Source organism: Prinia subflava, chromosome 4 (assembly GCF_021018805.1).
Source record: "Prinia subflava isolate CZ2003 ecotype Zambia chromosome 4, Cam_Psub_1.2, whole genome shotgun sequence".
In the NCBI taxonomy this organism is placed as follows: domain Eukaryota; kingdom Metazoa; phylum Chordata; class Aves; order Passeriformes; family Cisticolidae; genus Prinia; species Prinia subflava.
The window spans coordinates 59,594,323-59,621,761 of record NC_086250.1 but is presented as its reverse complement, the minus strand read 5'-3'; the positions used below and the strand labels follow the sequence as shown (position 1 = coordinate 59,621,761).

General features: G+C 37.4%; 1 protein-coding gene across 1 annotated transcript in view; it reads right to left on the bottom strand.

Annotated features, from left to right (window-relative positions):
• LRRK2 (leucine rich repeat kinase 2) overlaps positions 1–27,419 on the bottom strand; it is a 62,874-nt gene extending 35,455 nt beyond the window's left edge. The window contains exons 1-18 of the mRNA XM_063396859.1: positions 27,077–27,419; positions 26,887–26,972; positions 23,473–23,579; positions 20,234–20,322; positions 19,708–19,842; positions 17,974–18,108; positions 14,485–14,616; positions 12,054–12,173; positions 10,807–10,931; positions 10,187–10,266; positions 9,304–9,410; positions 7,577–7,706; positions 6,910–7,034; positions 5,166–5,299; positions 3,353–3,497; positions 2,935–3,074; positions 1,469–1,597; positions 1,214–1,384 (exon numbers count right to left, since the gene is read on the bottom strand). Coding sequence (XP_063252929.1) covers positions 1,214–1,384; positions 1,469–1,597; positions 2,935–3,074; positions 3,353–3,497; positions 5,166–5,299; positions 6,910–7,034; positions 7,577–7,706; positions 9,304–9,410; positions 10,187–10,266; positions 10,807–10,931; positions 12,054–12,173; positions 14,485–14,616; positions 17,974–18,108; positions 19,708–19,842; positions 20,234–20,322; positions 23,473–23,579; positions 26,887–26,972; positions 27,077–27,236 — 2,250 coding nt within the window. The 5' untranslated portion in view covers positions 27,237–27,419. The remainder of the gene's footprint in view (positions 1–1,213; positions 1,385–1,468; positions 1,598–2,934; positions 3,075–3,352; positions 3,498–5,165; positions 5,300–6,909; positions 7,035–7,576; positions 7,707–9,303; positions 9,411–10,186; positions 10,267–10,806; positions 10,932–12,053; positions 12,174–14,484; positions 14,617–17,973; positions 18,109–19,707; positions 19,843–20,233; positions 20,323–23,472; positions 23,580–26,886; positions 26,973–27,076) is intronic.
• Positions 27,420–27,439: the final 20 nt, after the last annotated feature.

The following is a 27,439-nucleotide window of genomic DNA, read 5'->3' as shown; positions in this document are numbered from 1 at the left end:
GAAGCATTAAACAGCTCAGACTGCATTAAGATGCTTGTCTCAAATTTAGACTGACTTCATTTTAAGGATTATGTCTCCTTCTCAATTATGCAATTCCTTACTCCTTGGAGCATGCGCCTGCCTAAGGTGTCTGAGTACCAATTCCCACTTTCATGAAGGCTTTACCCAAATTTATCAAATGCTTTAGATCTGCAGTTGTAATTTTTGTCATGAATGCACACAATTTTCAGGCAGAAATGAATGGCAATTTATCTAGTTTGGTTATTGCATGTGGTCTATTGCAACTGCATTTATTTAACTGTTTAGTGGAAAATGGACACTTAAGGGTTATCATCTGGATATTTAATGAACAGGCAACAATAGTCAGTCTCATCAAGCCTTGCCTAATGATAGTGAGCTCAGCTCTGCTGGCTTTAACTACCTGAAAGCAGAGTGTAGCCAGGTAGAGATTGGCCACTTGTCCCAGGCAACCACTGACAGGACAAGAGGATATGGCCTCAACCAGGGTAGGTTCAGGTTCAGGACATCAGGAAGAATTTTTTCACTGACAGGGTAGTTAAGCATTGAAACCTTAAGTGGGGGAGTCCCCATCCCTGGAGTGTCCAGGAAGCAACTGGATATGGCATTTACTGCTCTGGTTTAGTGGACAAGGTGGTGTTCAGCCAAAACTTGGACTTCACTATCCTGAAGGTCTTTTCCAACCTTTTTATTTCTATGGTTCAGTCAGCTCCTCCCAATCTCCATGCCTGCATTGCTACACAGACCAGTGTTGATTGTGAACATTAAAAATACTTTCTAGAAATACTTACAGTTACCTCAATTCATCCACTGTGGTTTGCTAACACTCATTTGCCTACCTCACACTCTATGAATGGATGGTCAGCTCCAAACCCAGCTGTGCTTCACCACCCACGCAGTTCTACAGCAGAACTGAACACTTCCTAATTCCCTTCAGGCATTACTGGTGGGGTTCCCTCAGACTATTTAAAACTTTGACACTGAACCAAAATAAAGAAATGCTTATGCATATCACTTAAAAGAAAAAAATTAAATTTAAAGGTGGTCACAGTTAGCAAGAAGCATTTGTGGGCAAGTGGGAGCAGCCTCTCTGTTCTCTGTGTTTGGCCAAATAAATATTAGAATGACAACAGAAAGGAACCCAAAAGCACAAATTTTTAAGCAATAAAATTATATATGTATTTCCATGTATTACCTGATAGATCAAAGAGTTTGTCTTCGTCTTCCTATTAACATCAGCTCCCAGCAGAAGTAAACATTCAGCCATAATACTATTGTACTCCATACATGCTTTTTCCAGCATAGTATTTTTTAAATCATCATTTTCAGCTATTTTAGCAAAACATTTACAACACAGGCTTTGAAACTGAATGGGAAGACAAACAATAAAAGTTAGGGCAAAAAACTACTAACATTTTTCAGCTGTGGAATTGTCAGAGAAAAAAGATACCTGTTGATCTCGCTGGTCAGTGAAACACATGGACATCTGGTAGAAAATGACTGTGTCAAATGATTCATTTATCAGCAGCTTTGCAAAACAAGGTGACAAACCAAGAATTGCCAAGATTGCATGAAAACCCTAAGAACACAATGAGAACATGTAAAGAAGTACAGTGTTAAAAAGTGTCACTTTAAAACAGGTCATGCAACAAAATCAAATTTCAACCACAAGATTCGTGCTTTAATTTTTTGTCTTACTGTTAAACATGCAATAGTTAAATAGGAGAAATTTGGGAGAGAAGGCAGAAATAGCAGGTATCTCTGTTTTTATAGCTGTAGTTCCATGCTTGTTTAGCTGACTCAAACAGATATTAACTGACACTTTGGAAAGTCAAAAATGCACCATAATATCTGACAATGTCCTGCCTGGCAGTGACAAATGTACTTGTGATTTCCTGAAAATGTAAAGAGGAAATGATCCCCTTCGAAGGATATGGAATGAAGACACATCCCCTGTTCCAGTGTGTTGCTCTGTAATCCCTGAATTTGAGAAGAACTATTAGACTAAATGAAAAAAATAGCAGGTGTACCTAAAAACTAAGAAGAAATACAAAATTATCCCACGATTCTGCAAGTGAAGTTCACCTAGAAGGGTGAACTCGGTAAATTAAGGACTCTTCATCCAAACCCAATTGAAACTAACTCACTTGAAGTAACTTCCTAATTCCAGCACATTATTTTTATTTCTCTCTACACTGGTTGCTAAAGTAAATGTGGAAAGGCTGGGGGGAAAGCAGAAGCAAAGAAGGGAGGCTGTACTTGTGATATTTTCATATTCAACTGAAAGAAAAAAATAGAAACTCTCACAGAAAGCTGATGTCACATGCAAACTCTATCCCACTAGAAAAATGAAACTGGTAAGTAACAGGGAAAACTTCTGAAGCAGAAGAAACAGAACTTTACACAAGGATTAAATGTGTGTTAACAGAGAAAGAACTTTCATTCCATACACAGATGTGGGTCCAAAGTCTGGTAGTATTCCAGTAATATCTTTTCTTAAATACAGCATTCCTACACTAAGTTTATTCCTGGTGACAAGGCTGGGAACTAAGCTATGTTCTATGACTTCTCAAAGAAGAACAATCGGTGCTCTAATGATGGTTACTTCATGAAATGGTTACAGATTGACAGAATGATGGATCATGACTGAGAAATTTGTTCTAGTTTGCAGATCTCAGAAATTTTGGATAAACAACCTATGCTTACACATGCTGGATTGACTATATGCCTCCAAGAAAACCATGTCTACAACAAATATCTCAGTTTAATAACAAAGGTTTATACTAATTTAGTAATTTAAACAAAATCAGAATCAGGTAAGTAAAATACAGAATTATACTTCAAATATAACTATTAAAATAATTTTCTGTGGTTTTGAGTTTTGTTTTTATCTTCATAGACAGAAGTGACACATACATGCATCTGGATTTCAGTGACTTCTTTAAACCGTCGCAGAGTAGAAACCAGAACTGCTGACAGGACATGCATGGTTGCAATACACAAACTCCTCCTTGTAATCAAAGAGCGTAGAAGACTCAAACCCAAACACTGTATGTCTAGAAGAAAAATAAATTTTATTCAGACACCGATAGTTCAGACATTCTGAGTGCAGTAAACCCACGATTTAAGTAATCTTTTAGTAACATTCCAGAAAGTTCCTTGCACAAGGTATTATAGGGCCAGGCATAACTACAACGTGGGAGAATCTGAGCACTGTGCAGCACTGCAGCCTTCTCTCGCCATGCAGCCAACATCACATTCAGCACTAAAGAGGGCAACAGATGTGTTACAAACCCTCCTGCCATGCCACTCCCATTCTGCTGACCTTCCCTACCTTGTTCATCTGGATACATCTGCAGCGTGTGGAGCACGGTGTCAGTAGCTCCCTGCTGGGTTAGAATTTCTAGTGCACCAGTGCACTCAGCTACAGAACCAAGGAGTTTTAATCCACACTTCTGAATGCTAGGATTTCCAATAAACTAATGGAGAAAGGAAGATAAAATCAGATCAAGATTGTTCTGCTTACAGTGGCAACAGAAGAGTTGCTTGTTCTGAAAGCTGCTCCATAACAAGTGAATGTTGTTTGTAAGTATGTGAAATTACAGCTGATGTGACAATAAATAACAACAACCACAATTCCAAAAAGATTTTCTTACCAACCATCAGTTTCAGCTGCTCATAACTTGCCCAGATTTTCATCTTTGATTCTGAGAATATTCCCTAGGTACTTTTCTGATGAAAAATTGGATTTTTTTCTCCTTAAATTCTCATTAATAAGTTTAGACCATTTTTCTAGGTCAAGCAGAGGGAGAAAATGTACTTCCTTTGAGGTTAAAAAGGTTAAAAATTATGTGAGTGTTTTTTTGTTTTGTTTTGGTTTTTTTTTGTTGTTTTTTTTGTGGGGTGTTTTTTTTTTGTTTGTTTGTTTGTTTGTTTTGGGGTTTTTTTGTTGTTGTTGTTTTGGGGGGTTTTTTTTGTTTTGTTTTTGTTTTTGTTTTTTGTGGTTTTTTCTGAGAACTGAAAAAAGTGATAAACATGCTGGTAACTGAAAAAAATATGAAAAGAAAAAGATATGAAGCAATGTACCTATCACCACCCCCCACTTTTAGATGAAGGCCTAGATGAGGCTTAGACCTGAAACTGTCACAGCCATCACAAATCTGCAAAATTATTTCAATGGAGTCATGCCCATTTTCCTCCTTATTCTGTCTCTAGTTTTTAATTAAATGTGTCAATTTCTAGCTCCTCTGGCTGATATTGTACTACCTCAAATCACAAACCAGCTGCATTGGAAAATGCCTTCAGGATGATCACAAAATACTGAAGACCTTCTGAAGCAAACATTATTTTACCTCCTTTGTTAGCTCCTATATCTGATATCTTCAGGTCAAGATGTCCTTTAGACACTCTAGAACAATTTCACTGATACATTACTTGCTCTGACTTCTATAATAAATGTAAGAGACATGAATTTCCTTGACTGAATCTGTTAGGCAAGCTTAAAATTCCTAAGAGGGACTTCTAAAAAATTAGGAAATGCTACATTTTGATTGTGATCATGTGAACCTTAAAAACCTTGTAGAGATTGGATTCTTTTGAAGGCCATGAAGTTAAACATTTCTGATCACTAGGATTTAAGGTTAATTTGCTATGCAAAGTTCCCAGTGTTTCCTTTGTATAGACTGAGTCTGCTTCAGCCTTTCATTTTTCAGTTTCTTCTTCAAGGCACTGTGATCATTCTATTTTACAAGGGCTGGAAGAAGTTAAACAGTGAAAAGAACGCAGACAACTGAGTTTTCCACTCAGTTCTATGTGTAGGTGAGGTGTAAGCATAAGGACACTTTTTATAAATACATTAGTCTGTTTTAAGAAAAAATATACACCAAATAAACTGTATCCTTGAAAAAAAAAGCTTTTTTTAAAAAATAAATATCCTTTGGAATTACTGTATAAAGAATCATCTAATACACTCCAGAAAGGAAAATAAAAAGAAACATTAAAAGATTCATGAAACTTGGAAGTTAAGAGTAATTCTACCAAATCAGTAGGAAAATGAATGCAGAACTAAAACTTACAAATGATTCACTGTTTCAAGTGTAAAATAATGACAAAATCCATTAGAATAAAGAATAAAGCTTTAACTATACCCTGTTTAAAGCATTAAGCACCAATGAGTGAGTTCCCTCCAACAGACACTGGCTTTTAATGACTTTTCCCGTAAGTGCAAAAGCAGCATCTCCCACATCTCTGGAAGAACCATTCTGGTGTTCACTCTTCGTATCTGCAACAATGGAAAACAGCCTTCCTCAGAACAGCAGATTTAATATTCTCCCCACCTTTAACCCAACAATATGATCTAATAATGAAATGAACATTGAGGTGACCAGAGAGCATATTTCAGATCTTATGGTACTTTCAGAGCACTGTATTGCAGAGACTGGAATCCCTCCAGATTTACATTGTAATGTGAGTACATTGTGTTTGAAAGGAAAATTTCACCACATATTTGCTCAGTGCTTACTATGAAAATACAAAATCATGCCAAAGAATCTGTTCTAAGGTACATTGCAATATGTTACTTTTTTGAGCTATGGAGATTTTCCTGCTACCTACTTCAAAATGCCTCTTCCTTCTGGTAAGGAGACACTACAGAGAACTACAAACTATTTGTTTTTGCTCATGTTGGCAGCACATCATAGGACAAATTTTACACACAGATGACATTAAGTGGAATGTGAGCATATACAAAAAAAACAGAGAAAGGTCTTTCTTGTAGCTTTTGGCACTTGCAGTCAAGTGACACTACAGAAATTACACAGAGATCCTTTCAAAGTCACTTCAGCATTCATATTTATTGTGATTATTTTTTTTCCCATGAATTACTTTTTGTTCCCTAATTAACCTGCAAGTTTCAACATCCAGTTGGTGCTCTCTGCGTTTGATTACACTTTAGAAGGGCCTCACCCAGGATACTGGCAATCAAAGTGCCTTGCCTCCATGTTAGAACACATTTATCAAGTCTAAATCTTGCTCTTCATTGAAAAAAGAGGAAAGTATTAGGATTAGAATTCAAATAACAGAAGGAAACTGAAAACCTGCAATCTCTCTGCATATTAACCAGGCTACTATTTTCAGAGTTATTAGTTTTGTAAATGTTCAGCTAAAACTGCTGAGAGATACTTGCAAAAAACTGTTCTGAAGAAAGAAATCAGTATCCCACGTCTGCACTCCTACACTCAGTATCAGAAGAAAAATGCAGGATATATATCAGTTCACTGACAAAAACAGTTAAAACTTTGCCAAAATTCTACTAAAGGCATAAAACTAATAAAGAACATTTTTGCCCCATTTGGATTGCTGATAAAGAGGGATTTTTTTGGAAAGGAATTTCTAGTGTCCTGGTTTAGGGTTTCTCCTTTTTGCTAGAAAGTAGTATATAATGGTATATTTTATATCTTTACATACAAAGGTCACTGTCCAGTTTTCATATTCCTTCCAAGTGATACTATCAAAACAATTGCATTTTGTGGTACAACAATGCTCATGTCATTATCATGGTTTGCTCTCATTTAAAGGGAATTGAGGATCCAAACCACAATGACACTGACAGCTCCACACTCATTCCCTGAATTCCTTAGAAGCAATGGAGCTAACTTCACTGAGGAAATCAAGGGGAAATCAGCAGTGATAATTTTAGTCTGTTACCTTTAATACCTCAAATATTTTCTCCCATTTTGTACATTCCTAAAGACTTACAGCTGTTCTCTGAATGTACAGAACTGCAATAACTTATTGAAGTCCCATTAAAAGTTTTCTCATTAGATAAGAAAGACTAAAACCCATCTATCTGATTCTGTTCCCTGATTTGGTGTATGCCTTTGGATGACTTACTGGGTATCATGAAGTGTAAAAGGACTCGAAGTGCTTCCAGTTGTACAGAGAGTGATTTTTCATGCCTCCTCATGGCTTTTACAACTTCTGATACTGCTACTGTCATTACATCCAGATGAAGGAAACTGAAAATAATTTTTATAAAAGAAATTAAAAAATGCATTTGTAATTTTTACATGTATTATTCCTTTATTAACACCATGTGACAATGCTTTGGAACATGAAATCTAAAACAAAAATTAAACTGTGGCGCTTTCCTTCATCATAGCAAATTATTTTCATGCCATTCCATTAATTCAGGCTATGTAAATAATTGCATCCTAGCCAACAAGAAAGTAGTATTAAGAAAATGCTATTTTAATAATCAGAGGTAATTTTGAGGGAAATTTCTTATCTCTCAATGGAATTCAGTGTGGCTAACAGGGAAAAAGACCACCTAGTGATTGTCTAGTTGAATCTCACTGCTCAAGAACCACAGAGGGAAGAACATGCAGCTCCCTAGAAACACCCACCTGGGCATTTGACTACAGGGCTTACAAATTCCATGTCTTAAACAGGGCTTTCAGTCTGTGGTCAATTTTACCGTCAATCAACAATTTAAATGTAATGGCACAGAACCTCAAAACCCTTCACCAAGAAAGTGGACATGCATTTCTAATTTTATTACCTTCCTTCGAACACATGATTCAGAATCCTGCAGGCACTTTCAACCACTTCAGGAGAATGTGGATGCTTCCTCATTATATCCAAAACATTCATATGTATGCCTTTTGCCAGAAGTGTCTTCCTAATATTTACTAAAACACAAAATCACAAGCATCCTGTAAGTAAATCAATCTGTGTAGTTCTCAAAAAATTTTTCCCTCTTTTTTTTCAGTATTTTTGCCTCACCAAACAGACATAATAGTATAAATTAAAATGGGAAACTATTTGAGCTGAAGCTGACTTCTGTTAGCATAGCTTCATCAAACGCATTATAATTTCTAACTGTCTAAGTAAGTTTCTATACATCTGCTATCTTTACTTAGGTGAAGTCAGCATATGGGAAGGAGAATGTATAGCCTTATTTATATTTTCAGAAATGTTTATTCTTAAACTTTTTCCTTGTAATTGCATTCTGTGATCACATAGGAAAGCTAGAGCTTAAAACTTTAAAAAACCTTCTAACTTCCAAAACTGAACTTCAAATATGAACTTATATTCGTTATATTTACTTTGTTAATTCATTTTTTGCAAATTCAAATATCCAAGCACATGTTGTAGAGTTAACTGTAACTAATAAGAATTAGAACACTCTTAAAATTATCATGGCAACTACTACCAAATCTTGTTAGTCTCAGTTCAGTACATCCATTTTAGATGGTTAGTTCAAGCAATACTGCATTGTGCCAGAATGTTTTACTGAGCTTCTTTATGTCTATCATTTCTGCTGCAAGCACATTCATTCAAGAAAAAAAAAATCATTATTAAAAAAAAAAGAAGAAAAACTTGCTTTAGATTTCCAAAAGGAATCAGAGGTCCACTTGTCAGTAACAAGTTATGAATGTACCTGGTATATGACAGTAGTATGCATACATTTATGAGATCTCTCTCTCAGTATAGATATATATTGATCTCATAAATCAATAAAACCTTTTCTGTGTTAGGTTTTATGTACTTGGATGGTTCAATAAACTGGTGATAAAACAATGCTTTCTCACCTAGAGAATGGTAATTAACTGCTAGGATTTTTCTTCCTATCTAGCCAGTGGTTTTCAATGTGCAGTCTGCAAACCACTTGAGGTCCATAACCATTTCAAAGGATTCTGTGAAAGTTATCTAATAAAAGCAGGCCAACTGTCAGTAGGCTTAAATACTCTACTCAGGGGTCCACATCTCCACTGAAAAATTTTGAGGGGGTCTGCAAATTGAAAAAAGTTAGGAAACCATGTTAGGGACAAGATCAGGAATAAAGTAATCTTGAAAAGTGTCATGCACATGCTTAGGTTTCTAGACAATTTGATCCACTGAAGTCAACAGGACACTGTTAAGCAAGAAAGTGGTATTTGCTGGGCCGTGATCCTTATTCATGTGATTTTTCAACAAATGCTGCTCTTGACGAAATTCAAACATGTGATAAATATTTAAACAAGCATACAAAGAGAGCACACTTTTTCATGTCTCCTGCTGCAAAAAGTAGCAATTGCAACACAAACTGGCAGAGAGCTCTTTATTTCCTCGTATTTTTTATACTAGCCAACAGTAACTTTTCAAAGCAAGGAATAAACTTTCTATTTAACATAATATTCTAATCGCATAGAATATTGTATTCATTCAACAGTACACTAAATTCTCTAATATTTTTGCAGTAACTTTCTGCTGAATGAGAAAAAAAAGATAATTGAAGTCCCTTACCATTTTGTTGTGACAAAATTGCCAAGGTACTAGCAGCTGCCTGAAACACTTCTTTTGAAGAGGAGTGCATCAGCATGGACAGCATCACTGCTCTGTCTATTGGGAACCTTTCAGAGAGAAACAAATCACTGCACATGGACTGTACTACAGCAGTTACTTCATCATTGCAGATAGGTTTCCTAAAAAGGTATTATGTAAATTATATAATAAAAATTTCAAGTGATTGCTCTTGGTTTCTAATATGTTTCCAGAGCAGCAGCTGACAGAAAACCCTTTGTAAACTATGCAACTTTGTCTAGTCTGAGTCTCATTGAATTCCTTGGTATTACACTTTCCAAGGAACCTGTGCATTTACATCTATATACATGTTTATACAAAGGAAGGTATGAAGGGGGTATGAACAGGCTTACAAAAATTGAGTGACTAAAATTTTAAGGAATTCCAAGAAATAGGTTAAGTAAAATGGTAATTTGTGTCTTGTGCATCCCCAGTAGATTCTCCCTAATGAGGCATTGACCTTTTCATCTGATTTGTGGGAAAATGAGCACTGCTTTTCTACACTCCCTACATGTCAGGTATCTTAATCTTGTCTGTTTTCCCAATTCTTACACTCTTTATCCCTGCTACAACTGAAGATAAAATTTCTTATGAACTGTAAAAATTAGCTTTACGAGGCTGTGTTCTGACCCTTTATGAAAACATTAGCAGATTTTCCTGAGTCAAGGTCAGCACACTTTGGAAGAAACTTTCCCAGGTGTGGTTGATCACCATGCATTTCATCTACTACAAAACTAAGAATAATTGAAAAGTGAAACATCAAATGGCTTAATAACAGGTACTCATTTCTTTTCATTTCCAAAAATCCATTTAAGACAACACTGACTGATTATCTCCATCTCCAATCTTCTCATGAAGGTTGTGTTGATATAGAAAAAGATTCTTCAAAGCCCAGCACGCAGCCTCCTAAATATAAGCCAAGACAAAAAGATTAAGAAAATATACCTTTGGAGATTAAAAATATATGAAAAAAATAGTTTGACTGCTTTTCAGTTCACAAAAGAAGTACAAGGTACTTTACGTAGAAATAGAACAAAATGTACACTGTAACATTCTTTACAGCTCAGATAGGCCTGAGTTAGAAACATGCACAATCTCATTATTTGATTTGCATTTTGATATCTATTTTAGGCCAAGATTAGTTCTTCTGCTGATAGGCCTGTATTTGGCTGTTGGATACAAAGAAGGTATGTAAACAACAATCTTTGCATGGCCAAAGTTTCAGGGACAAATCTCATCTTAACTATCTCCATTTCATCTGAAGAAGTAACTAAAACCTCTTGAGATGAACAAAGAAAGGCAAGAAATGTAGGATTTATTCTAAATCTAATACAGACATGAATGTCTTTTTTTGCCTGAGGAGACAGATGAAAAAAGCATGTTTCTAAACATTTTATTCAATACATAATAAGTCTTTCCATATTCCCATCATCCATAATTCCTCACCAGCACATCTGTATTTTTTCGGTGCAGTTCTAATGCTCTGTAACATGCTTCCAACCAGCATAACTTTTCTTCCTCCTCTTCTTCTTTTCTCTCCTCTAAGTCCCGGTTTAAGAATATTGTTTCAGCTTGAAATACAAAATATTTACAATAAATTCCTACTGTGAAAACAAAACACCTATGTCTTAACCTTTCTGTAGTCGTGGAGGCACTCCCACTGGCAATGTGTGAAAATCAGTGGGAAGATAAGCCTTTTCTGGGAAGGGAGAAATCTTTTGATATATACTCTGAGACAGACTTGTAAAATGTCTTCAAGGTTATAAAGGGAGTTAGAAACTTAAGTTTAGTGTAGTTAATGAGTCATATAGTTAAAGATCAGTCTAGGCTTTGGCTCTGAAAAGACCTGCATGCACCTCTTTTTGTTGTGTATTTATGTACAGAATACCACAGACATAAAATATAACTGTGAATCGTTGGCATGGAACCACTTATTACAGAGCCATCTACACTCTGAAGCAATGCCTTTAAAAAACAAAATGCAAATTGCAGCTGCTAAGAGAGAAGTATCTGGTCCCAGAAAGTGCAACAGAATTTGAAATATATTATTTTCTACCTGTGATTTTTCAGCAATTAAGGGAAAGAGGTATCAACACTGAGCATAATATCTGAGGCAAAATGGAATGTGTACTGATTTCTTGTCTTTTTTATTTTGGGGATTCTTTAACAGCATTTCTACTGACTTTTATGAACAATTACTCAAGCACAAAGAGGATCAGATTCTTAGCTTTTCCCCACTAGCTAACTAATTCCTGCCTGAACTATACTTGAGGAAAAGTGTACATCTTTTAATTGATTTCAGAACTCAAGCACAAGCATTGATTCTGTGTTGCTTTCAACTGCCATAATACCAGTACTGTCATACCTGGCAAACCAATATCATATCAGTGTTGTTATCTTTGGAGACTTTATGTTAAGAAGGGATTATCCAAAATTTGTCTATGAATAAACAATTTGCTCTGTTCAGATCTGTCAACACATATTACCAGCTCTGAACACTGGTGTGCAGATGCTGGGCACATGATATGAGCACTGTCTTATCATGGTGAAACACCAAACTGTAATCATGAAGGAAATCCAACTTTATTGCAGCTGACCTGCCTGAGGCTTTTGTGTTAAAGAAATGCAGTTTAATATTATTACAGGAAATTATTAGAATTAAAAAATTAACAAGCAGACAGAGATTTACTCACTTAGAAGAGCTAAACAACTGAGAGCTGCAGCTTGTAACTTTGCATTTTCAGGATATGTTGTAACAGCCTTCACAATGACTTCTGGAACCTTATGTAATACAAGGATATTGAAAAAATTTCCTGAAACCAGAGAAGATATCAAATTAATACAAACACATAATTTACAGCTTTACATACATTTAACAGAATTTTTTCAGCACACAATGCACAGACTGTGTACCAAATGTTGGTTTTCTTATTACACAGCTTAACACACTAAAATTTTATTTGAGGAAAGAAGAAGTTAAGGATAAAAAATATTTGGGATCTATTTTGTTTGTGAGCCTTTTAATTTTTTTTACAAAAGACAGAGGTTTAATGCAAAATGAAACACACACTGTCATCAAAATAAGAAAAATAAGTTGGTGTATCACTTGCAGACTTCCTGCCAGGAAGCAAATGCAGTCCTGGTGGTCTTGAATTCCTGCAATGATTTGATTTATCCTATGACACAAGTAATTTAACCCTAGTTTATTCTCTGGTTTTGCCCTCCTCATAAATAAATCAAGGCTAGCATTTTAAGTATAGAATAGATTTCTTCCAGAACAGAAGAAAGCCTTTGGATAATAAATATATTTAAAGCATAACAATTATTATAAGTTGTACAGTATTTTGTATTATAGGCTGAGTATAAAGCACTCTTCAAAAAGCAAGCAATTAACTTCTTTGTTTGGAAGTATCATGCAGAAAATAGTAGATCAACATCCACTTTGTCAAATATGGTTTGATAGCTATGGCTTCTATTTTGATATTCCATTTCATTTAAATCTTGATTAGCAAAAATGAGAATCAGAGTAGTAATGTGAATGATCAGTTGTGTGGTCAAGTTATATCAGCATTGCTGTTTCTTAACATTTTAGTGGAAAAGGTATGTTTGTGTAAATGCATTACTCACCTAAAGAAGTTAGTAAACCTAGGCTATGTGATAGGTAATTCTGTTGGACTTGTGGCTGGCCAAACAGGCATGAGCCAGTCAAATCTAGGATAGTCATTACCAGATTAGCAAGAATGCATGATGGTGATTTTGGAAGCCAGTAGATGCTGACTTTACCATTTCACTGTCAGTTAACATGGGTTTAGGAAGACAGCGTCCATTAGAATAATCTGGGAAGGAACACTGGCTATATAGGAAAATATTCCAGACTATTTCCAGAAGAAATGGATCTTGTGGCTGCTTTTCTGCCACTCTTCACTGTTGGTCAGTATAAACACATGACAAACATCTGACTGAAACCAGGCTGGTTGCACTCATGGTGAGATCAAGGCCTCTCAACCAAGTTGCTGTGTCCCAAGTGCTTGGTTTCCCTGCCTGTCTTCAGTTAGCCTTGCACAGCAAACTGTTCAAGGTTAGCATCATCTCTTGCCAAAAAACCCTGCAATTACCACCTCAGCAGCCATCATGCTTTCTTAAAAATTGTATCTGGCTTTCTGAAGGGGAATGGGAAATTGCTCTGGGTTACACCCAGGTCTGATCTGTATTTTCTACCATATCTGCACGAAGAAGTGGAAACAGATGGTGAAATGATGGGACTGACTTTATTACAGTGAGTCATACACTGGTACCAGCATCTGCAGTAGCTTGAGGCCACCACCTGCAAAAAATGGGAAGTCTAACTCTTGATGAAGAAGAACCAGCCATGGATTGAGGGCTGCTCAGGCAGCTGCTCACAGTGGGTTTGTGTACAGCGGGGGAAAAACATATTTATTTTCATTTGAACTTCCTACTACGTGTGCAAGTGCCCAAAGGGATTTATTTTAGTTCCAAGTGTGAGAACAGAGCTGCTAAGAGGCACAACTTTTTCCCACTGATGTAATTTCTCTTGATGTGACACCAGCCCATTTTAGCCCAGACAGCCAAAGTACATTTTTTCAAGTCAAGGCAAGTCCAGAACCCAGTGATTCATTCACTGCTGCAGCACAGGGGGGGCTGAACACAGGCATCATCACTGTCAGGAATGCAGCACAGGTCTGATGATAAATGCCTTGCAAGGAGGAAAACTAGAGTTTTAGAGAACACTTTTCAACTACTTCTGTAGCACCAGTTGTTTCTCACACATTCACCACTGGCACTTCAAAAAATGAAATCTGTAAGTAATTTTCTTCTTTTCTATAGTAACCTCATACAGAATCAGATCTACTGATTTCCCATTCTCCTGCTGTGCTTCTCACCCTTTTGTGTTTCATTACTTCCCCCTAACTTTTATGGCAGCTTCTTATTGTAACTTATACTTACCACACAAGGACACCATATTGACTGTGGCCAGGGTTTTGCATCATTAGACACAAGGATCTGTGCAGCACCCTAAGGATTTACTGGAATAGCAGCTGTTGCATGTAACACTCTTACACAGTCAGAATAAGCTGTGTTTATATAAACACTTTGTGAACTTACCCAATGTAAGCTTGTGCAACAAACAGCAACTCACTTCCTGAACTGTTTCACTACTGGGGAAACTTTTCATCATTTCCACTATAATATTGTAGCAGCGCACATTTCCTGACATGAGCACTTCAACATTGCTGGCTAAAGAAAGAAACAGAAACAAAAACTGCTTCTTAAGTGAGAGGGGAAAAAAAGAAGTTGACTACATTGCAGTTTTTACTTTGCATCTTCAAAGAAAGCTGGCTTATTTTTTGATATGGCCATAAAAGACATACATGACAATGTACATTTGGAAATTATTCATTAAAACAATGCTTTCTCACTTAGAGAACGGTAATTTAATTGCTAGGACTTTTCTTCTTATCTAGTCAGTGGTTTTCAATGTGCAGTCAAAATTCAGATTAACATTTTTGGTTTAGTCCCATTCTGTATCAGGCCATGTAACAGAAACCTCCTCCCAAACTAATCTTAGATCGTTTTTTTCTGAATAAACTTCTATAAATACTGTATCAATCTTATAAATGGTGTTTTTAACATGACTGTGATCAAGCACACATTTTACAGTATTTCAATAACTTCCCCAGGGGTGTAAAATTAAGCAACACTTAAGATTTTTTTTTTCTCACAGAATTTATTTTGTAGCAATTTATTTGATTTAATCATGTATTTCTACGTTTTTATTATTTTCATCTAAATTAGCTCTACTGTACACCTGTTGTGTACTGAAGGTACTGAAATTTTCATCCAATGTTCCTGCAATATTTTGAAAGCCACTGCACACCCTGTATTTCACAGAATCACAGATGGCTGATGCTGGAAGGAACAGCTAAAAGGTCACCAATGCACATGCTCAAGCAGGGCTGCCTACAGCATGTTGTTCAGATGGCTTCTGGGTATTTCCAAGGATGGAAACTTCACAGCCCCTCCAAGAAAACTGTGCCAGAGCTTGGTCACTCTAACCCTGTTTACAGTTTATTACTCAGGCCAGATACAGAAACCGACAGGACAATCACATGAGCCCACACAAAGACAGAATGTATCCATTCCAACCGGGAACAGAGTGATCCCACATACACTAATTTCAGGCAAAAACAGCATCATGGTAGTTAAAACACACTATGAAAGCAACCTTGCAGTATTTCTATCCAGGGTATGAGACAGAATATGAACCCAAGAAATCCTAGCCAAAATCCTGGCCCAAATGAATGAAAAGGAGTCCTGTCACTGACTCCAAGGGAGTTAGCATTATTCTGCTGAGGTCTATACATTTTCTTAATTGTTCTTTCAACAGCTTCGCTTCCCTGGATACAACATCAGAGAAATATTCACAACTGTATTATTAAAAATAATTACCCTTTTTAAAAGAACAGCAAATCCTCAAAATAATACATCTCTAGATATTAAATAATGACAATCTGCTGGATGAAAAAGCAAGCTCTGAGTGGGAAGCATTTCTGAAGCCCTCTGTTTGATAGTGAAGGAAAGTACCCTTCACAATGCTTTAACAGGACAGCGATTTAGCATGTCATTCTCAACTGAAAACACACATTCCACAAAACAGGAGTGCATCACTCCACAGTAAGTTACGATTTCAAAGGTGATACTTATGAATATAGTAAAACCATCAGACAATTCCAAAACTGATCACTACGGAGACAGCACAATGAACTGCGTGTTGAAATCTGCAAGATCTAAGCAATGGCACATCTGCAGGGAGTCACTGTTTCCCACAACAAAAAAAAGAGAAAAAGACGTGGAACAGATCTCATTTAATCTTAAGCACCAAAATTTGGTCATCTAGGTTCTCTCAACAATTGATGGTGAGATCTGAGCACTCTGTATGGTGACTGATCCCAGCGGGTTTAGGGTTAGGTAAATTTGCTCTTGAGGTGACTGTTTATCCCTACTAAACAGAGCTCCCTATGCCTGCCATGTAGATGGGTAACATTCTGTGATCCACCACTCCACTTTGGAGGACAGTCAGCAGGAAAGCATTTTTCTCATGCCACAAATACTACTGAGGTTTAAGAGTTCTTGTACAGCACTGGAATAAACCCTTATACTGCAATTTTTTATGACATGAGCCAGAACCAAGACTAAGTATGTATTAATGAAAGAAGGCACAGTAAGGTACTCATTCAGAATAGAGACTTGAACTTCAGTGTATGAGGAGACATTTTGCTACTGGGTAAGTTACTGGGTGAATTATCTTCTCCATGGTGGCCTTAAAGGAAAATATTTCATTGAGTTCTTGAGGGATGTCATCAAGAGTATGAATACCAGCTTTGCACAGTCATGTGCAAGTAGTCTGTTCCTCTGGCTACTTTCAATATTTCATATTAGAAATAAGAGTATTAAGTACCTACTTTAGAGCAGATCTTTTTCATGCCTTCTCTTGTTACACTTCATATAACTATTTACTGTTTTGAAAAGGACTTAAAATCTGGCATCCTCTTCCCTAGAAAGCAGCAGTAACTTCTGGGCTAGGGTAAAATCATTTCTGACTCAAGGAATGCTAAACGTTTTAAATACAAACTGGAACAATAAGAATTTTGAGAAAGAGGAACTAGCTAGCTTGGAGTCTGATGAAATGTGGGACACTCCACCTAGTTTTTGTTCAGTGGGCATTCATGGGGCCAGCAGAGCCAGATAGGATGTACAGGCAAGGCTTTGCAAGTAAACACATCTGCAGGAGGTACAATATTATGCACCTCATGAAAGACATGGAGAGTAGAACTCTGCTCTCTGCTTCCCAAAGTTTGTCAGCAGGAAGCTGACAAAAGCTGCCTCTGTGTCAACAAGAGCAGATCGCTGTCAACAGATTGACACAAATCTTTAAACACATTTCTCAGGATGTGATTTTTGCATGTAACAGGGAATGCTGTTACCAGAAGACTAGAGGTAACAGAGGTAACAAAGACATTTTCTTCCAGTCTTACTGTGAGGACACTGTAAGACTACCACATGCACCGTGCTACCAATGCTCGCCACAGCAGCCACCACTGACTGACCACAGCAGGTGTCTGAACTCAGATATCTTTTCCCAGGCCTGGCCACTGACTTCATAGGGGCAATTTTGCCTTTGTGGGATAGATTTTGCCATGAATACTCTTTACCTGCAACCCAAACTTACTGAAGATTTATTTAGTCAATATATATTCCTTATTTTTCAAGTAATAAAAGATGACAGGGCAGGGTCTTGAACTTCAATCTCCACAACCATGATAAGCATCTTTGCTACCACTTACTCCAAGGGGAAGAAAGTATTTTTCTGTTATGTAGGAGAGATTTCTGCTTTAATGGTTAAACATAAAAAATATCCCATTTAAAAAAAGGGTTCCTTCCCAAAGAAAACAGGAAGGTGATCTGTCTGGCAACTCCCAACCAGTTCTCAATGATTTTTTGCAATCACACAAAGATTACATTTTATAATCACAGAAAGTATGAGCTGATCACACTGTGGGAGAAAAGGAATTGAAAATAACTTCTAATACTTACGTGGACCAGCTAAGGAATGTAATGAATAAAGTGCAGGAAGAATCACCTCTTCTTTCTCTGGAAACTCTTTAAATACTTTCAGTATGATCATATGATCTTTGCTTTCAACAAATTCAGTCAGCTGCTCCTCTGGAACTAAATTGAAAGGCAAAAGATACATTATGTCTTGAAGAATTAGTTCCTATGCTGGTACATCATGAGAAAAGACAACTGTTTTTGTCAAGTTTCCTAATATTTATTTTCTATGTTTCAAAGAAAGTAAAGTACTCTCCTTTTATAACTAAAAAAATTTAACTAGAAGTTTTTAAACTAAATGGTTATGGCTTTTTAAAGAAACTGAGTTACTTTATAAACACCTTTTTCTAGCTTACATTTTATGTGGTAGAGTTCTGACTTTTAGATGCTACGTTGTGAATCTGTATTTTACAAGTCTTTTAGCCTTTTTCAGAAAATGGTAGTCCAAACCAAGTTTCCACAGATTGTCCAAACCAAGACAGTATATAAGTGAGGCAAAAGCTAAGCATCCAGTAAAAAAAAACAGAGAATGACATTTTGCATACTCTGATTTTATTTAATTTTTCTTTTTTCTTTATAATGCACTTTTTTCCATAAAGCCACACTTTAATAATATCTTACCTTAATGGCTTAAGGTTTTTCCCTTCCTGGCCCCTGTTATTCATACTGACATAACTGTGTGGCTGTGCAACGAAGCAGATAAGGGAACTGACCCAGGATGAGAAAGAGCACCTTTTAAATTTCACAAGCACAAGTGTTTTCTGAATCTGGTTCAAGATAAAGTTATGCAAACATCCACATAACAAAACCTGACAAGGGGGCTTAGAGATAGAGAAAATGAGGCAGGAGCAGCCTAGGAACTTGTCACATTGGTGCTGCCATCAAGAAGAAGGTATGCAGGTCTGCACCTGCAGCCAGATCTTTGAAAATCTGGCACTTACAAAAAACATGCACAGAAAACATAAGTTCAGATTTTTATGGAGACTGAAGAGAAAATATAGCAGGGCAAAAGTATTTAGGGACAGGAAGAGAAAGACTTAAAAAAGCAATATAGAATGGTACAAAAAGACCAATCTGAAGAACTGGAGACTATCTTTGAAGCAAAGAAATACAGCAGAGCTATAGCATTTCTCAGTATTTATTTTGAATCAAGAAACTCAATTCAAAGCAAGGGGATTACAACAAGGGGTTTCTGGCCATAACATGTAGAGTTCCTGAGATTTGTGCAAAAAATCAATACATGGTGACTTTATTTTTCAGAATAAATGGGAATATTGTACGAACACGTGATCACCTTTTAGCATTGTCAGGGTAAAAAGCAGAATCAAGTATTTTTCTAAGGTAAAAACATTTTGCTTGATTTTAGAACTGTTCATGTTACTAAAATTTACCATTCCTATATAATCAATCCTGGTTTTGAGAATTAAAATCAAATGTCACTATTCCAGTTACTGACCAATTTTAAATCCCATCTCTTCAGTTAACTCTGGAAGTAGAAATGAAGGGACGTTTTGATTTTTTTGAAAGATGTCATATACATTGCTCTAATTTATAGAATTTGTGGTATAGTGTGGAAAGTCTGTTTTGTCCTAGCTTATTTAAGAACAGACATAATTCACAAACCAATGTGGAATGCAAAAGTTCATTTATTCCACCTAAATCTGTCACCTCTCCCAATCTATACATTTTTCTGTTGTCATAAACTACAAGAAAAAATACCTTTCTCAAAAAGTTTGTGTAATGCTTTACATCCATGCTGCTGGATCTCTTCATTTTTAGGGAAGGTGTGCATGGCGTGAAACACCAAGGAAAACACATCCACCTCTTCTTCCAAGAGCAGGAAAGCAATTATATCTGAACAGCAAAAGAGATTACGTGTTGCACTGATTATTTCTCAACATTTTCACTGAAACACCATAAAATCCAAAATTCTTTAATACTGTCCTTAAATTTACTCTGACAGTTCAAATCCAGCTTTGTATAACCCATGACAAAGTTCTCTCTTAAGGAAGCATTTTACAATAGCACTGATGTTCTAAAACTTTACCACCAAAAGACAGTTCATACCTACCTGCTAAAAAAGGTGCAAAAATAGTACTCTTATTATTTTGTATACAAGTAAAAATGACAAGTGACTTAATGGAGTAAAACAGAAAAATCCAGTCTGCCACGTACAGTCACACACTTTGTATCAGCTCTGTGTTTTAAATGCTCAGACAAAATAGGAAAGTAAAGCACACAATACCTGACATGAGGAGTAGATTTAATGCTTTTAGTCCGATTATTGAAAGATTCATATTTCCTTTGTGGACTGTAAGCATTTTAAGAATCTGCCTAAAAATTAAAGACAAAAAAAGGGAAAAAGGAGTTATAGCTAAAGAAATATTGACGTACACAGATTTTTATTAAACATTTACTTTGAAAATGGAAGTAGTTACAGAAATTATCAAAACCTTAAAAAGCTCTCAAATAATTTTTAAACAAGTTTTATTTCAGTTTGTATTTTTAAAGTTACCAATGAAGCAATATAGGAATTTCAACTATGATCATAGTTCATTAAAATACTGATGCATAATTTATCCAATTTACTTTAATTTTTAGTCAGTTATATAAACCAGTTCTGCAGGGTCATTTAGGAGGTGGTCACTCTCCAGAGCACTGATCTGTGGAGCACCATGGGGTGTGGACAGCACAGCACTGCCCACTGCAGCAGGAGCTCAGTTACACTGAGCAGCCAAGGGTTTGGTGGAAGGGAAGCAGAAGGTTCCCAGCTGAAGACCCTGAACAGCATCTTGATGAACCTACACTACTTTTCAGCCCTACAGCACTTACATGATGCTGGACAAATCACTACAGAGAAACATTTCCTAGACTGCCAGTTGCACACTCTGCTTTCTGTAAGTCTGTTCTGACTTGTTAAACAGAGAGAGCCAAACAGTGCCAGTACTGCAAAATTCAGCTCGTGTATCAAACTGGGCACTTAAAAATTAGTAGGTATTTTTAACATACTTTACTCAAACTATTATCTGTAAAATAGTGACCAAAAATCTGTAACATGTCTTCAAAAAAAAAAAAAAAAACAACTTTAAAAGCATTGATATCACGCTGAATGAAGCATAATGAAGCATATCTCAAAAGGGGGGGGGAACTGCAATTAAAAACATAATTAAATTGCATAGATGTACACACAAAAAAATGAAAAGAAACTTTTTTTCCCTTATTTTAGAAAGCTTGACTCTGCAATATTAATAATCTTCAAATGTGAATCTTTGCATATATAATATCTAAAATGAATAGACTGTGCAGTAGTTTGTGATACTATCGTTGATATTTTTGACCTGTCTTGAAAAACATAAGCAGCACTTGAAGTTTCATCCAAATTTCATATCCCAGCTCTGGCACTGATGTTTTTTGCCTTGCTGAAGTCTAAATTTATACGTTGGAATGAATGTATCAGTGTTTTCCCTTCATACTATGATGCTACTAGTTTCTCTCTCCTCTGTTGTAGCACTAGTGTTGTAGTTATGATGACCAAAGTACACATGAGAGGCAATATCTGATGAGAGGTGTAACATCTGTTATAGGCATAACACCAATTTTCTAAATTTACCTTTAGAGAATTCCCTCCCATATATCCTCCCATTTCAAGTATAACCAAGAAGAAGGATGTAAACCTTTCCAAACTTCTTCTGCTTAGGAAAGTTTAACGTAAGAGATTACAAAACATCTCATGAAGTCTATTTAAGCTTGTGGAAAGAATGCAAATACATTGAAAGAAATTTACTTTCTCTTCCGAGTGATAGCAACTATTTAATTATTTATTACACTGTCAAAACCACCTAAATCAATAGCAAACTACCATTTGTAAAAATAACTGCAATGTAGTCAAGTTGGATCATAGCTGAGAGACAAAAGAAATGCTTTTTCTAGTTTAATATCCCTATTCTCTTAAAATAGTTACACACACAAAAGCGAAGATCTCCTGCCAAAAAAAAATGACCTTTTCTTGTCTATTGTAACTGTTTCCTGCCTTGCTGTAAACAGCATGTATTCATTATGGTGTTGATTCACTGCAATTCTGGTATAATCCATGCTCAAGGAACATGAGACATAATTTAGCTGGCTTGCTCTGCCTTTGGCACTGACAGAAATGCCTGAGCCCACTCCCCACTAAACCTCTCCTCAGCAGGGAAAACTGTCAACATGTCACACAGGGATACACAGTTGGCTAAAATACTGATACTGAGAAAGAATCATGTACAGCAATGCTTTAGTGAAGTTTGAGTTTGAAAAGGGTGCTTTGTTAACTCCACACACAGCGTGGTCACTGAGGAGGCTGTGGGAAAGATCAGTCCCAGAAAGTAATTTTTCTGGGACCTGGGAATGAGCAGTAGTATCTCCAGCTCTCAGGATAACTTTCACTCAATTTACAAGCTTTTAAGCTGCCAAAGAAATTGTACCTGGCATGTGCAGCTTCAGCTCAGTTATTTCTTGCTCATGAAAAGCAACCCAAATTACTTTTGCTTTCCAACAAAAACTGCCAACGAAACTGCCTCTTTCAAGGGAGTTCATTGCCCTACTGACCATGTATTCTAGCCACTATAAAACAAACAAACTCTCACAAAGCCAAAATGCATCTTCATGCTATTTTTTCGAATAGCAACCTTTCCAAGGAAGGGTGGGGTGAGGACTATGGAGGCAGATTCATGGGGCTATAAGGCTGTGCTTGATGCTGTCATTATCGGCCCTGAAGGCAGCAATCTGTCCAAGAGTGAGAACACCTAACCAAGCCCCCAGACCAACTCCCATGTGCCTTGTGCATGTATCTACAAATAGCATTTGTGCTATTGAGAAACAACTGGGTGTTCATGCCATCTAACCACAGACATCCAGGAAACACTTGCTTAGGCTTCCCTTAACAGCTGATGGATGAGAGCTGAGCAAGTCCAAACCTCAGTTTGCTCCATTTACTAAAAAGACAGAACAAACCATCCCTTCTAAAGGTAACTGTATCCACTGAATTGACAGGTAGTTGAGGTGATCAGGGTAAACACTCACCTTTCCAACAATGACAACAGGTGTGACAAATGCTCCTCTTCTTGATTTACACTACTTTAGGTTTGTGGATACAATTCCTCACATTTGAAAAAATACACACAAATATCCAGGTGATACTGCCTCTGCCGAAAAGGTTACTTAGTATTTTTTTCATATGAAAGTGGAATTTCCTGTTTTTCAATTTGGGCCCTTTGCTTCTTGTTGTGTCACTGAGTGTCACTAAAAAAAGGCCTGACTCAATCTCCTTCACTTTCTGCACCAGGCATTTAAACATACAGATAAGATCCCTGTTTGTGTGTGTCACATTCTGAAGACTGAAGAAATGCACAAAAAAGCTGATGTAATAACTTTATATATTTCATTGCATATATATGCTGCCAAAATGACCAAGCATTCTGGCAGACTCTTTGCATACAAAATACTTACTGATGAACACCCAGTACTTCCCAGTCCTTCCCAACATCCTTAGGAGCTATGTTTTGTAGAGTACTTGGACAAATTTCTATTAATTTACAAAGAAGTGACCAGCCCATCTGTAAAACAAAATGCAGACATTTTACAATAGATATTCTGCTTGGAACTTTTACATTGTCTTCTAATATCTTTGGCTTTTGCAAGACAGCTGTTCTGTTACCTAGCTAAATCAGTAAGGGAAAATTAATTAACACAAGACAAATGGCATAGAAAGTTAAAAGATGGAGTAGAACATATGCTAATGATTGACTGCATTGCTTGCAGGAACACATCACTCTCAATCTGTTCAGCACTGCTTGAGGATGAAGGGCACACAGCTAAATGAGTTGCTGACAGACAGAAATATATGATGTGATCCATAGTATGTTATCACTAGCCACAGAAAACCCCTGCACTATTACAGGGGGTTCAGCTTTAATGAAAAATGTGTGTTTTCATAAGAACTTGCTATTTAATTGCAAATTGTAAGGATAAAGTATAGGTTTTTAAGGGTCTTCAATGTTTTAAATGGGGATGAGATACATAAACAATTACCATACATTTCCTATTATTGCCATCAATCCTCAGTACTCTGTGCTTTCAAAATGTAAAGAAGGCAGTAGAAGTTTGGAGATCATACAGAGTGAAAGACAAGTAAACCCAATGTATTTTTTCTTAATAATATTTGTTCCATCCTGTGCAAATTCTCTGACTTTCAAACATCTGTAAATAATGCCAAAAGCTAAAAATGCTCCTCTTTGATCTTCTGTATTGGAGAAATCTGCTCTCTTATGAATGTTTACAGGCTGAAATGACTGAATAGGCTGCAGTGAGGAAGCAGTAAGCAAAATCTGAACAAAGAAATAACTGATGAAAAAAAACCCCTCTGTATTGAAAGAAAACTTAACTGTGAAATGTCAAAAGTCAAGATGAAGCAGATTTTACAAAAAGGAATTATAACAAGGCATGTGAGTTTCTTTGAGCGGGTAAGTAAATAAAAAAGTCAAAGCAGGCCTCAGTGCTTTAATAGAGGCAAGGCAGAAGATAATAAGTCATGAAAAGTCTATGCATAACTGGATTACTTTTTCACAGAAGAGTTATGTAGAGCAAAGAGGTCAAGATGGGACAGCCAACAACAGGAATGTAAATGGCTACCTCCAAAGAGTTGAACAGCCAAGTTCATATAAAGTGCATGATCCCTAACCCTGCAATCAGTAAGACTAGAGACATGGAATTACAAGTCTGGTAGTGTAGAGTCACCCACAGAACAGCATAAGCTTGAATCCAGCTTTCCTGACAGCTGTGTAGAGCATTCAAAAGGTGATGTAGCTCCCTGGGGACTGGAATTCTGCCTTTGTCTTTCATGTACTTGGTTGCAGTGTGAGCATGGCCCATATCTGCTGTACTTTTGCTTCTGTTTCAGATTAGATTTGCAGAGACAAATGCTTTAAGCCAATTACAACCTTAATGTGTGCAGATTGAGCTTGACTATGAGCCAATTTCCATGCACTTCTCTTCCCTGGATAGCAAGCTGCCTTGCCCTGCATGAGACTACAAATCACTTACTACAGACATTCGGGCTGCTCTGTGTAACTGCATCCCAGCTAAGTGTAGGTACAATGAATAGTCTTAGTAACTACTGGGCTGAGATGAGGATGTGTAATTCCCTAATTTTCCATATTCTAAGCAAAATAGAGTTTACTGGTGACAATCAATAATGCCAAAAGTAAATGGAGGATGATTCATTATTTATTCAATTAAAAAATCATTAATAGTGCAAAGAGACTGCACTGTAATCAGGACCTCATTACTTTGCCACTGCTGTAAAGTGAGAATTTGTTCACAAAGATTACAAACAAATAGCAGTGAACGAAGCAAGAAGACAGAGCTCTAGTTACATGGTCTGAATGTTTGTAAACATCAAAACTGAGCATGAAAGAGCAGCCCAAGATATTTTATGAGGAATGGGATTTGAGCTTTGCACTGGGTATGAATTTCCCATTGTGACACAAACATAGTAATGAAAAAGAGGTCCAGAACTTCTAAACTGAAACACTGTATGACTGCACATGTAGGCAGGTAGAAGATTAAAATTAATTTTAAAATTCTGCATTAGAATGAGTTATTTTAAAAGAGTTAAAATGAAAATTAATCACTATCTTCCTCATGCAATTCTGAGAGTCTTGTGCTATCATTTCACACCTACTTCTTGTTGTGATTGATGTTTTACTTCTGAGTCTAGACTTCTGGGCACAGCTTTTATAAACTGTATAAACTGTCTAATATATTCATATTAGACAGTTTATACAGTTTATAAATGTTACATGCTGATTCATATTTCTGTATTTTTTAACAACCTAACAATCAAATAGTAAAATAAGAAAAACCTTAAGACACTGCACAAATATTTAGTCTTCAAAGAAAATCTGAGATCATTATTTCAGATTAATAATTACAGAAATACAATTTCATAACTTATCTGGATTTTAGGCTTTTGACCTCTAACTAAGGTCTAGCACACAGCAAATCCCCAAAGCCAAAACCTTAAAATATATTTTTATTTAAGAGGCATTTGCAATATAATTCATGTTTTGCCTTTCAGCTGAATTGAAAAAAACCCAAAACATGTCCAAAATATTAACTATATAAATGGGCTTAATAATTAAAAAAAAAAAAGAAGTGAGCTGCCCAGAAATCTGGAGTTTATAAACAACCTCTATGCATAGCATAGTCAGAAATTTAATATATGCCTGCCAGGAAGGACCTGTTTCGTATGACAAGTTTGGCAGCTGTACCATAAGTATAACATCAAATTGTGTAAGTGCCACACCTAGTCCAAATGGGCCAATGCTAAATTACAGGAGCAGGCAGGCAGAACCTTAAATTGCAGAACTTACCCCTAGCTAAAATATTCCCCCTTGCCTTTAAAAAACTATGTTAGCACAAGTCTCAAGAATATGGCCACATATATGTGAATTCATAGTAAAAAACAGTGCTTTTCAGAAGTTTGTCTAACCATGGCAGAATTCAATATGGACTCGCCAAAATTATCTTAGATAACATTAGCGGTAATTTAGAACCCTACATGACACAGTATTCACATGGCTTAATTTTTATTTTCTATTTCGCCTCCTTCTGCCGGTAAAAACAGAGACGCGGCCAGTGGCGTCTGCACTAACTTGGAACGCTTTGTCCCTTTAAATGCCAGCGGTGACAGCGCCCTTCTAACAGCTCAGAGCACTTCATGAAGCGGCCCAGGAGCCAGACAGCAAGTTAAGGAGACATCAACAAGCGGAACGAGAGCTTTTATCCCGGGAAGGGCCGCGCTCGCTCATCCCGCGGAGCACGGCCGGAGCGGGGGTAGCGGCCCCGGCCCCGGCCCCTGACCTGCTGCACGCCCGCCGCTCCCGGGTACAGATCCAGCACCAGCAGCAGAGGCACGTGGACGTTTTTGCCACTGAAGAGCCGGGGAGCTGTGGGAGGACAGAGACAGACAGAGAGACCGCGTTAGCGACCAGCGGCGGGCGGGACAGGGCAGGGCAAGGCAGAGCAGGGCAGGGCAGGGCAGCGCGCTCACCGCTGTCCCGGGCCGCCAGCTCCAGCAGGTCGCTCAGGGTCTGCACCAGCGTCTCCAGCCGCTTCCTCTCCTGGACGTTTTGGAGCCGGACGACCAGCTTCCTCAGGGCTTGTTCCTCCCCCGCCGCCGCCTCCCCCTCCTCGGGGCCGCCGCTGGCCATGGCCGAGCCGCTGCCCTCTCCGTGCCCATCCGCCGGTCGGCGGGACGGGCGCAGGGCCGGGCTGCGCGGGGCGGGCCTGTCCCGCTGCTGCAGCCCCGCGGTGCCGCCGCCCCGCGGTGCCGCCGCCCGGCCGCCGTCACCCGGCGCTGCCGAGCCGCCCCTGCCGCGGCCTCCGGCCCCTCCCACGGCGCTGCTCCATGGAC